Below are 12,342 nucleotides of genomic sequence, written 5' to 3'. Positions count from 1 at the left end.
CTCTTCACATACCTATAGAAACTTTTACAGACAGTGGCTTTCATTTATTTTGTTTAGCTGAAACAGGGCCCTGTGTATTAATATATGTAGCTTCCAGTATGTGCAAATGCGCCAGACTGTGAGCCCTACTGACAATCTTAAGTTGGTTGTCGGCGTTATTCTTAGCACACTCTGGATTATCTGGCAAATGTTATCCAATCGCAGAATCACATCTAATGTTGGACACTGTGCTTTGAGTTTTGCAAGCACGGTCTGGTTGGGTATGGTCTGTACCTTGCCCATTGCGAACAGCAGAAGGGACATGTTGTTTGGTACAGTCCGCCCAGTCTTTGGGACGTACGGCCTATATACCTAGCATCATAATAGCATTGAAATTTATATATTACATTACTCATTTGTGTGATAGGCAGGAAATCTTTTTGGCTTGATGGTAGCATCCTGTCAGTGGCGTCTTGCTACTGCGTGAAACAGCTAGCTTCACCTGTTGCTCAAATTTTTGGGATACATTGCCCTTCCAGGGTAATTTCAGGCACTTTTCAGGGCCAAAAATGACGGCCTTAGGTCCGTTCATAAGTTTGCACGATATACAGTGAGAAATGATCTGATTAGGGTAGCCGTTGTCACACAGGATGCCTTTGATTCGCCCTATTTCAGCATCAAGCTTGCATGGTGAGCAAATGGCTTGGACCCTATTTACGAGGTTGCCGATAACTTTTTCCTTTTCTGATGAGAGGTCATTCACCTGAAACATTGACCGGAATCTTCCCTGTCCCTTGGACGCAGCTTTGGAGGTGGGGCGGAAGACAGAGGATGGAGGGTGGGAATGTAGTGGAAAACCCCACTGGGCTGGCTCCGCAATGCTGTTCCACTTCTGGATGAGTTTCCCAGGAGGTGCGCTGTCATGGGAATTGGAAACCCACAGAGGCAATCAATTAAGTCCCTAATTAAGAGCCATTTTCCCACACTGATGGAACTTTCCAAGTGATCCCCTGCCGAGTCCAGAGTTTGCCAATGATTTGGAGGCATTTTTCCAGCAGAAGGTGAGAAGGCCATCAGAGCCTGCTCTCCAAGTCCCTACGACAGAGTTGCAAGGCTCGGTGTTCGGATCACTGTGTTTTTTGATAGCTATTAATAACCTGGACGTTGGTAAAAAGGGCATAATTTCAAAGTTTGCAGGTGACATAAAACTCAGAAATGCAGTAAACAGTGAAACTTCAGGACCTCCAGAGGACATTAACAGGTTGGTGAAATGGACAAACACATGGCAGATGAAATTTAACACAGAGAAGAATGAAGTGACAGATTTTGTTAGGAAGAATGAGGAGAGGCAATATAAACGAAATAGTACAATTTTAAAGGGAGTGCAGGAACAGGGAGACCTGGGGCTGTTGTGCACAAATCTCTGAACATGGTATGGCAAGTTGAGAACGTTGTTTTAAAGAAAAACATATGGGATTCTTGGTTGTACACGCAGAGGCAAGGAAGCTATGCTAAGCCCCTATAAAACACTGGCTCAACCCCAACTGGAGTATTGTGTCCAATTCTGAGCACCGCACTTCAGGAAAGATGTTGATGCTTCAGAGAGGGTGCAAACGAGATTTCCTAGAATGCACCTCGAAAATCATACTATGATCAGACAGTCAGCATAGTTTTACGAAAGGGAAATCACCTTTGACAAACCTATTTCAGTTCTTTGAGGGTGTAACTAGTAGGGTAGATAACGGGGGACCAATAGATGTCATATACTTGATTTCCAAAAAGGCATTCGATAAGGTGTCACACAAAAGGTATAAATATGCAAGGTAAAGGCTCATGGAGTTGGGAGTAATATATTAGCATGGATGGAGGATAGGTTAATTGACAGGAAGCAGAGAGTAGAGATAAATGGGACATTTTCAAGTTGGCAGGCCACAAGGATCGTGTTGGAGCCTCAGCTATTTACAATCAATATTGTGACGGACAAAGAGATCGAGAGTAATGTATGATGAAGTAATGCTAATGATACAAAATTAAGTGGGAATGTAAGCAGTGAGGGGGACATAAAGAGGCTGCAAAGAGATATAGACAGATTAAGTGAGTGAGTAGCTAATTGCAGATGGAGTATAATGTGAGAAAGTGTGAGCTTATTCACTTTGGTCGTAAGAATAGAATATTTTTTAAGAGGCATGAAACATTTAAATGTTAATGTTCAGAGAAACTTGAGTGTACTTGTAGAAGGATCACAGAAATTTAGCATGAAGGTACAGCAAGCAATTAGGAAGGCAATTTGCATGCTGGCCTTTATTACAAGGGAATTGGAGTATAAGAATAAGGAAGTCTTGCTACAATTGTATAGCGCTTTGGTGAGACCACACCTGGAGGACTGTGTGCCGTTTTGTTCCCCAATATCTAAGGAAGGTTTATGGCTCAAGGCACCAAATGGTCTAATTCTGCACCTATTTCTTATGTTCTTATGTTCTTAACATATTGCAGTGCTATGGGGCAAAAGCAGGGCACTGAGACTGAGAGCCAGCACAGGCACGATGAGCTGAATGGCCTCCTTTAGTGCTGGTTCTATGGGGTCAGGTCAGCCTTCCCTACCCCAGGTCAGACCTGACTTTTTACATTATCTTGCCACTCTCACTTTCTCTACCTAATCCACAGTCCTTCACAAGTTTCCTGTCTGTGCCTAAACATATCTTTTGATGTGTTTGGAATAAAAACAATACTTCTATCTTTGCTTTATAACAGAGAATGTGATAACAGTAACTGACATTCTTCAATCAAAGGATGATTATGTAAAGGAGGAGGAGGAGGAGAAGGAGGAGGAAGATCCATGGGCTCTCCCCCAGCTTCAGATTGATGCACCCAGGTGGAGCGGTAAGTGGGTTTTATGCCATTTAAAAGTTTAAGGAGCAACTATGACCATTTAGCTCAGCACTTCATATTGGCTTTGTTCTTTCACAGAATTGGAAACAGCTGGGAAGGTGAAGCGTGTTGTGAAAGGGATTGTGATAAGCAACCTCCTGATTGCTCTCCTCTATTTCTTTGTTTGTTCTCTCGATGTCCTAAGTTCTGCATTTCAACTGATCGGAGGTGAGAGGTTTGGAGTGTTGCATAGAGGGGGGGGCCTTGAATGAGTGTGCTTACTAGAGACTGCACTAACATTATCAAACTAAATGATGATCTATCCAAGGTGTTTTAAAAGTTTGAATAAAGGGGTACTGGAGAGTAATAGAATTAGTCAGCAACTCATCCATCTCTCATCTATGTAAGTGGAATGTCCGCCATCTATATCATAACAATACATAAGTGATGTCACACTCATTGACATCACACTCAGCGATCTTTGACTCAATGATGTCACACTCAGTAATGAGATGCACTCAGAGGTTGCATTCAGTGATGAGTTGCACTCGGTGACATCACTCTCAGTGACATTGCATACAGATGATGTTACATCCAATGATGTTATAACCAGTGACGTTGCACTCAGGGATGTTGCAATCAGCAATATCACACTCAGCGATGTCACACTGAAAGATGTGACACTGAATGATGTGACACTGAATGATGTGACACTCAGTGACGTTACAGTCAGTGATGTTACAATCAGTGATGTCACACTCAGCGATGTCACACTCAGCGATGTCACACTGAAAGATGTGACACTGAATGATGTGACACTGAATGATGTGACACTGAATGATGTGACACTCAGTGACGTTACAGTCAGTGATGTTACAATCAGTGATGTCACACTCAGCGATGTCACACTCAGCGATGTCACACTGAAAGATGTGACACTGAATGATGTGACACTCAGTGACGTTACAATCAGTGATGTTACATCCAGTGACATCGCGCTCACGGAGGTTGCTCTCAGGGCATTGTGCTCAGTGATGTTACACTCAGTGATGTTACACTCAGTGATCTTGCACTCAGGGGTGATGTTGCACTCAGGGATGTTTAATTCAGCAATGTACATTCCATGATATTACATTCAGTGATGTGACATCCAATGATTTTTCACAGAGGAATGTTACACCCAGTGACATTGCACTCAAGGATGTCACACCCAGTGATATCGCACCCAGTGATGTCGCATTTATCAACGTCATAGTCAGAAGATGTCACACTCAGCGATGTGACACTGAATGACGTTGCAATCAGTGACCTTGTGCCCCGTGGTGTTGCGCCCCGTGGTGTTGCGCCCCATGGTGTTGCAGCCCGTGGTGTTGCGCCCCGTGGTGTTGCGCCCCGTGGTGTTGCAGCCCGTGGTGTTGCGCCCCGTGGTGTTGCGCCCCGTGGCGTTGCGCCCCGTGGTGTTGCGCCCCGTGGTGTTGCGCCCCGTGGTGTTGCGCCCCTTGGTGTTGCGCCCCGTGATGTTGTGCCCGTGATGTTGCGCCCCTTGGTGTTGCGCCCCGTGATGTTGCGGCCCGTGGTGTTGCGCCCCGTGGTGTTGCGCCCCGTGATGTTGCGGCCCGTGATGTTGCGGCCCGTGATGTTGCGCCCCGTGGTGTTGCGCCCCGTGGTGTTGCGGCCCGTGATGTTGCGCCCCGTGGTGTTGCGCCCCGTGATGTTGCAGCCCGTGATGTTGCGGCCCGTGATGTTGTGCCCGTGATGTTGTGCCCGTGGTGTTGCGCCCCGTGATGTTGTGCCCGTGATGTTGCGCCCGTGATGTTGTGCCCGTGATGTTGCACCCCGTGGTGTTGCGGCCCGTGATGTTGCACCCCGTGATGTTGTGCCCGTGATGTTGCGCCCGTGATGTTGTGCCCGTGATGTTGCGCCCCGTGGTGTTGCGCCCCGTGATGTTGCGGCCCGTGATGTTGCGGCCCGTGATGTTGTGCCCGTGGTGTTGCGGCCCGTGATGTTGTGCCCGTGATGTTGCGCCCGTGATGTTGTGCCCGTGATGTTGCGCCACGTGGTGTTGCCCCCGTGATGTTGTGGCCCGTGGTGTTGTGCCCCGTGGTTTTGTGCCCCGTGATGTTGACCCGTGATGTTGCGCCCCGTGATGTTGTGCCCCGTGGTGTTGTGCCCCGTGATGTTGACCCGTGATGTTGTGCCCCGTGGTGTTGTGCCCCGTGATTTTGCGCCCCATGGTGTTGACCCGTGATGTTGCAGCCCGTGATGTTGTGTCCCGTGGTGTTGTGCCCCGTGATTTTGCGCCCCATGGTGTTGACCCGTGATGTTGCAGCCCGTGATGTTGCAGCCCGTGATGTTGTGTCCCGTGGTGTTGTGCCCCGTGGTGTTGTGTCCCGTGATGTTGCAGCCCGTGATGTTGTGTCCCGTGGTGTTGTGCCCCGTGATTTTGCGCCCCATGGTGTTGACCCGTGATGTTGTGTCCCGTGATGTTGCAGCCCGTGATGTTGTGGCCCGTGATGTTGTGCCCCGTGATGTTGCGCCCCGTGATGTTGTGCCCGTGATGTTGTGCCCCGTGGTGTTGTGGCCCGTGGTGTTGTGCCCCGTGATGTTGACCTGTGATGTTGTGTCCCGTGATGTTGTGTCCCATGATGTTGTGTCCCGTGATGTTGTGGCCCGTGGTGTTGTGTCCCGTGATGTTGTGGCCCGTGGTGTTGTGCCCCGTGATGTTGCAGCCCGTGATGTTGTGCCCCGTGATGTTGTGGCCCGTGGTGTTGTGTCCCGTGATGTTGTGGCCCGTGGTGTTGTGCCCCGTGATGTTGTGCCCCGTGATGTTGTGCCCCGTGATGTTGTGGCCCGTGGTGTTGTGTTCCGTGATGTTGTGGCCCGTGGTGTTGTGCCCCGTGATGTTGACCCGTGATGTTGTGTCCCGTGATGTTGTGTCCCATGATGTTGTGTCCCGTGATGGGCAAATTGTCTGTGCAACTTCCAGATTTGGGGCGGCACAGTGGCGCAGTGGTTAGCACCGCAGCCTCACAGCTCCAGGGACCCGGGTTCGATTCCAGGTACTGCCTGTGTGGAGTTTGCAAGTTCTCCCTGTGTCTGCGTGGGTTTTCTCCGGGTGCTCCGGTTTCCTCCCACAAGCCAAAAGACTTGCAGGTTGATAGGTAAATTGGCCATTATAAATTGTCACTAGTGTAGGTAGGTGGTAGGGAAATATAGGGACAGGTGGGGATGTTTGGTAGGAATATGGGATTAGTGTAGGATTAGTATAAATGGGTGGTTGATGTTCGGCACAGACTCGGTGGGCCGAAGGGCCTGTTTCAGTGCTGTATCTCTAATCATAATCTAATCATAATCATTTTGAGGTATGCCTGGTGCTGCTCCTGGCATTCCCTCCTGCACTCTTCATTGAACCAGGGTTGGTCTCCTGGCTTGATGGTAATGGTAGAGTGGGGGATATGCTGGGCCATGAGGTTACAAATTGTGGTTGAGTACAATTCTGCTGCTGCTGATGGCCCACAGCGCCTCATTGATGCCCAGTTTTGCATTGCTAGATCTGTTTGAAATCTATTTCATTTAGCATGCTGGTAGTGCCACACAACACGATGGAGGGTATCCTCAATGTGAAGGCGGGACTTTGTCTCCACAAGGACTGTGCGGTGGTCACTCCTACCAATACTGTCATGGACAGATGCATCAGCGGCAGGCAGACTGGTGAGGACGAGGTCAAGTATGTTTTTCCCTCGTGTTGGTTCTCTCACCACCTGCCACACACAGTCTAGCAGATATGTCCTTTTGGACTAGGCCAGCCTGTTCAGTAGTGGTGCTACCGAGCCATTCTTGATGATGGACAGTGAAGTCCCCCACCCAGAGTACATTCTGCGCTCTTGCCACCCCCAGTGCTTCCTCCAAGTGGTGTTCAACCTGGAGGAGTACAAACTCATCAGCTGAGGGAGGGCGGTAGGTGGTAATCAGCAGGAAGTTTCCTTGTCCCTGTTTGACCTGGTGCCATGAGACTTCATGGGGTCCGGAGTCAATGTTGAGGACTCCAGCAGCCACCACCTCTGCTGGGTCTGTCCTGCTGGTGGGACAGGACATATCCGGGGATGGTGATGGCAGTGTCTGGGACATTGTCTGTAAGGTATGATTCTGTGAGTATGACTATGTCAGGCTTGACTAGTCTGTGGGACAGCTCTCCCAACTTTGGCATAAGCCCCCAAATATTAGTCAGGAGGACTTTGCAGGATCGACAGGGCTGGTTTTGCCATTGTTGCATTCAATGATGTTACACTCGGTGACATCGCACTCGGTGATGTCACACTCGGTGAAGTCGCACTCGGTGAAGTCGCACTCGGTGAAGTCGCACTCGGTGATGTCGCATTCGGTGAAGTCACACTCGGTGAAGTCGCACTCGGTGACATCGCACTCGGTGAAGTCACACTCGGTGAAGTCACACTCGGTGAAGTCGCACTCGGTGAGGTCGCACTCGGTGAAGTCACACTCGGTGAGGTCGCACTCGGTGAGGTTGCACTCGGTGAAGTCGCACTCGGTGAGGTCGCACTCGGTGAAGTCACACTCGGTGAGGTCAAACTCGGTGACATCGCACTCGGTGAAGTCACACTCGGTGAAGTCGCACTCGGTGAGGTCGCACTCGGTGAAGTCACACTCGGTGAGGTCGCACTCGGTGAAGTCACACTCGGTGAAGTCGCACTCGGTGAAGTCACACTCGGTGAAGTCGCACTCGGTGAGGTCGCACTCGGTGAAGTCGCACTCGGTGAGGTCGCACTCGGTGAAGTCACACTCGGTGAAGTCGCACTCGGTGAAGTCGCACTCGGTGATGTCGCATTCGGTGAAGTCACACTCGGTGAAGTCGCACTCGGTGACATCGCACTCGGTGAAGTCACACTCGGTGAAGTCACACTCGGTGAAGTCGCACTCGGTGAGGTCGCGCTCGGTGAAGTCACACTCGGTGAAGTCGCACTCGGTGACATCGCACTCGGTGAAGTCACACTCGGTGACATCGCACTCGGTGAAGTCGCACTCGGTGACATCGCACTCGGTGAAGTCACACTCGGTGACATCGCACTCGGTGACATCGCACTCGGTGAAGTCGCACTCGGTGAAGTCACACTCGGTGAAGTCGCACTCGGTGAAGTCGCAGTCGGTGAAGTCGCACTCAGTGATGTCGCACTCGGTGATGTCGCAGTCGGTGACATCGCACTCGGTGAAGTCACACTCGGTGACATCGCACTCGGTGAAGTCGCACTCAGTGATGTCGCACTCGGTGATGTCGCACTCGGTGATGTCGCACTCGGTGACATCGCACTCGGTGAAGTCACACTCGGTGACATCGCACTCGGTGAAGTCGCACTCGGTGAGGTCAAACTCGGTGACATCGCACTCGGTGAAGTCGCACTCGGTGAAGTCACACTCGGTGACATCGCACTCGGTGAAGTCGCACTCGGTGAAGTCACACTCGGTGAAGTCGAACTCGGTGACATCGCTCTCGGTGAAGTCACACTCGGTGTTGTCACACTCGGTGATGTCGCACTCGGTGACATCGCACTCGGTGAAGTCACACTCGGTGTTGTCGCACTCGGTGACATCGCACTCGGTGAAGTCACACTCGGTGTTGTCACACTCGGTGAAGTCACACTCGGTGATGTCGCACTCGGTGACATCGCTCTCGGTGAAGTCACACTCGGTGATGTCGCACTCGGTGAAGTCACACTCGGTGATGTCGCACTCAGTGACATCGCACTCGGTGAAGTCACACTCGGTGTTGTCACACTCGGTGTTGTCGCACTCGTTGAAGTCACACTCGGTGAAGTCACACTCGGTGATGTCGCACTCGGTGATGTCGCACTCGGTGAAGTCACCCTCGGTGATGTCGCACTCGGTGACATCGCTCTCGGTGAAGTCACACTCGGTGTTGTCACACTCGGTAATGTTGCACTCAGTGACATCGCACTCGGTGAAGTCACACTCGGTGTTGTCACACTCGGTGTTGTCGCACTCGGTGAAGTCACACTCGGTGTTGTCACACTCGGTGAAGTCACACTCGGTGATGTCGCACTCGGTGATGTCGCAGTCGGTGATGTCGCACTCGGTGACATTGCTCTCGGTGAAGTCACACTCGGTGTTGTCACACTCGGTGATGTCGCACTCGGTGACATCGCACTCGGTGAAGTCACACTTGGTGTTGTCGCACTCGGTGACATCGCACTCGGTGAAATCACACTCGGTGTTGTCACACTCGGTGTTGTCGCACTCGGTGACATCGCACTCGGTGAAGTCACACTCGGTGTTGTCGCACTCGGTGATGTCACACTCGGTGATGTCGTACTCGGTGACATCGCTCTCGGTGAAGTCACACTCGGTGTTGTCACACTCGGTAATGTCGCACTCGGTGACATCGCACTCGGTGAAGTCACACTCGGTGTTGTCACACTCGGTGAAGTCACACTCGGTGACATCGCACTCGGTGAAGTCGCACTCGGTGAAGTCACACTCAGTGATGTCGCACTCGGTGATGTCACACTCGGTGAAGTCACACTCGGTGATATCGCAGTCGGTGATGTCACACTCGGTGATGTCGCACTCGGTGAGGTCGCACTCGGTGAAGTCACACTCAGTGAAGTCACACTCAGTGATGTCGCAGTCGGTGATGTCACACTCGGTGATGTCGCACTCGGTGAGGTCGCACTCGGTGAAGTCACACTCGGTGATGTCGCACTCGGTGAAGTCGCACTCGGTGAAGTCACACTCGGTGTTGTCGCACTCGGTGAAGTCGCACTCGGTGAAGTCACACTCGGTGACATCGCACTTGGTGAAGTCGCACTCGGTGAAGTCGCACTCGGTGAAGTCACACTCGGTGACATCGCACTCGGTGAAGTCGCACTCGGTGAGGTCGCACTCGGTGAAGTCACACTCGGTGAAGTCACACTCGGTGAAGTCGCACTCGGTGACATCGCACTCGGTGACATCGCACTCGGTGAAGTCACACTCGGTGAGTCACACTCGGTGAGTCACACTCGTTGAAGTCGCACTCTGTGAAGTCACACTCGGTGAGTCACACTCGGTGACATCGCACTCGGTGAAGTCGCACTCTGTGATGTCGCACTCGGTGAAGTCACACTCGGTGAGTCACACTCGGTGAGTCACACTCGGTGACATCGCACTCGGTGAAGTCGCACTCTGTGAGGTCGCACTCTGTGATGTCGCACTCGGTGACATCGCACTCGGTGAAGTCACACTCGGTGAGTCACACTCGGTGAGTCACACTCGGTGACATCGCACTCGGTGAAGTCACACTCGGTGAAGTCACCCTCGGTGACATCGCACTCGGTGAAGTCGCACTCGGTGAGGTCGCACTCGGTGAGTCACACTCAAAGAACAAAGAAAATTACAGCACAGGAACAGGCCCTTCGGCCCTCCAAGCCTGCGCCGATCCAGATCCTCTATCTAAACATGACGCCTATTTTCTGAGGGTCTGTATCTCCTTGCTTCCTGCCCATTCATGTATCTGTCTAGATACATCTTAAAAGACGCTATCCTGCCCGCGTCTACCACCTCCGCTGGCAACGCATTCCAGGCACCCACCACCCTCTGCGTAAAGAACTTTCCACGCATATCCCTCCTAAACTTTTCCCCTCTCACTTTGAACTCGTGACCCCTAGTAATTGAATCCCCCACTCTGGGAAAAAGCTTCTTGCTATCCAACCTGTCTATACCTCTCATGATTTTGTACACCTCAATCAGGTCCCCCCTCAACCTCCGTCTTTCTAATGAAAATAATCCTAATCTACTCAACCTCTCTTCATAGCTAGTGCCCTCCATACCAGGCAACATCCTGGTGAACCTCCTCTGCACCCTCTCCAAAGCATCCACATCCTTTTGATAATGTAGCGACCAGAACTGCACGCGGTATTCCAAATGTGGCCGAACCAAAGTCCTATACAACTGTAACATGACCTGCCAACTCTTATACTCAATACCCCGTCTGATGAAGGAAAGCATGCCGTATGCCTTCTTGACCACTCTATTTACCTGCGTTGCCACCTTCAGGGAACAATGGACCTGAACACCCAAATCTCTCTGTACATCAATTTTCCCCAGGACTTTTCCATTTACTGTATAGTTCACTCTTGAATTGGATCTTCCAAAATACATCACCTCGCATTTGCCCTGATTGAACTCCATCTGCCATTTCTCTCCCCAACTCTCCAGTCTATCTATATTCTGCTGTATTCTCTGACAGTCCCCTTCACTATCTGCTACTCCACCAATCTTAGTGTCGTCTGCAAACTTGCTAATCAGACCACCTATACTTTCCTCCAAATCATTAATGTATATCACAAACAACAGTGGTCCCAGCACGGATCCCTGTGGAACACCACTGGTCACACGTCTCCATTTTGAGAAACTCCCTTCCACTGCTACTCTCTGTCTCCTGTTGCCCAGCCAGTTCTTTATCCATCTAGCTAAAACACCCTGGACCCCATGCGACTTCACTTTCTCCATCAACCTACCATGGGGAACCTTATCAAACGCCTTACTGAAGTCCATGTATATGACATCTACAGCCCTTCCCTCATCAATCAACTTTGTCACTTCCTCAAAGAATTCTATTAAGTTGGTAAGACATGACCTTCCCTGCACAAAACCATGTTGCCTATCACTGATAAGCCCATTTTCTTCCAAATGGGAATAGATCCTATCCCTCAGTATCTTCTCCAGCAGCTTCCCTACCACTGACGTCAGGCTCACCGGTCTATAATTACCTGGATTATCCCTGCTACCCTTCTTAAACAAGGGGACAACATTAGCAATTCTCCAGTCCTCCGGGACCTCACCCGTGTTTAAGGATGTTGCAAAGATATCTGTTAAGGCACCAGCTATTTCCTCTCTCGCTTCCCACAGTAACCTGGGATAGATCCCATCCGGACCTGGGGACTTGTCCACCTTAATGCCTTTTAGAATACCCAACACTTCCTCCCTCCTTATGCCGACTTGACCTAGAGTAATCAAACATCTGTTCCTAACCTCAACATCCGTCATGTCCCTCTCCTCGGTGAATACCGATGCAAAGTACTCGTTTAGAATCTCACCCATTTTCTCTGACTCCACGCATAACTTTCCTCCTTTGTCCTTGAGTGGGCCAATCCTTTCTCTAGTTACCATCTTGCTCCTTATATATGAATAAAAGGATTTGGGATTTTCCTTAACCCTTCACTCGGTGACATCGCACTTGGTGAAGTCACACTCGGTGACATTGCACTCGGTGAAGTCACACTCGGTGAAGTCACACTCGGTGACATTGCACTCGGTGAAGTCGCACTCGGTGACATTGCACTCGGTTCAGCCGCACTCGGTGATGTCACACTCAGTGATGTCACACTCGGTGATGTCGCACTCGGTGAAGTTGCACTCGGTGAAGTCGCACTCGGTGAGGTCGCACTCGGTGAGTCACACTCGGTGATGTCACACTCGGTGATG

General features: G+C 50.8%; 1 protein-coding gene across 1 annotated transcript in view; it reads left to right on the top strand.

Annotated features, from left to right (window-relative positions):
* The window catches only part of LOC137347480 (sodium-dependent phosphate transport protein 2C-like), a 180,049-nt gene that overhangs the window by 46,902 nt on the left and 120,805 nt on the right, over positions 1–12,342 (top strand). The window contains exons 4-5 of the mRNA XM_068011926.1: positions 2,731–2,859; positions 2,947–3,075. Of these exons, the coding sequence (XP_067868027.1) occupies positions 2,731–2,859; positions 2,947–3,075 (258 nt within the window). The remainder of the gene's footprint in view (positions 1–2,730; positions 2,860–2,946; positions 3,076–12,342) is intronic.

The sequence above is a fragment of the Heterodontus francisci genome, chromosome 32 (assembly GCF_036365525.1).
Source record: "Heterodontus francisci isolate sHetFra1 chromosome 32, sHetFra1.hap1, whole genome shotgun sequence".
NCBI lineage: Eukaryota > Metazoa > Chordata > Chondrichthyes > Heterodontiformes > Heterodontidae > Heterodontus > Heterodontus francisci.
The sequence above is the reverse complement of the archived record's forward strand: the minus strand, read 5'-3'. Positions and strand labels throughout refer to the sequence as shown.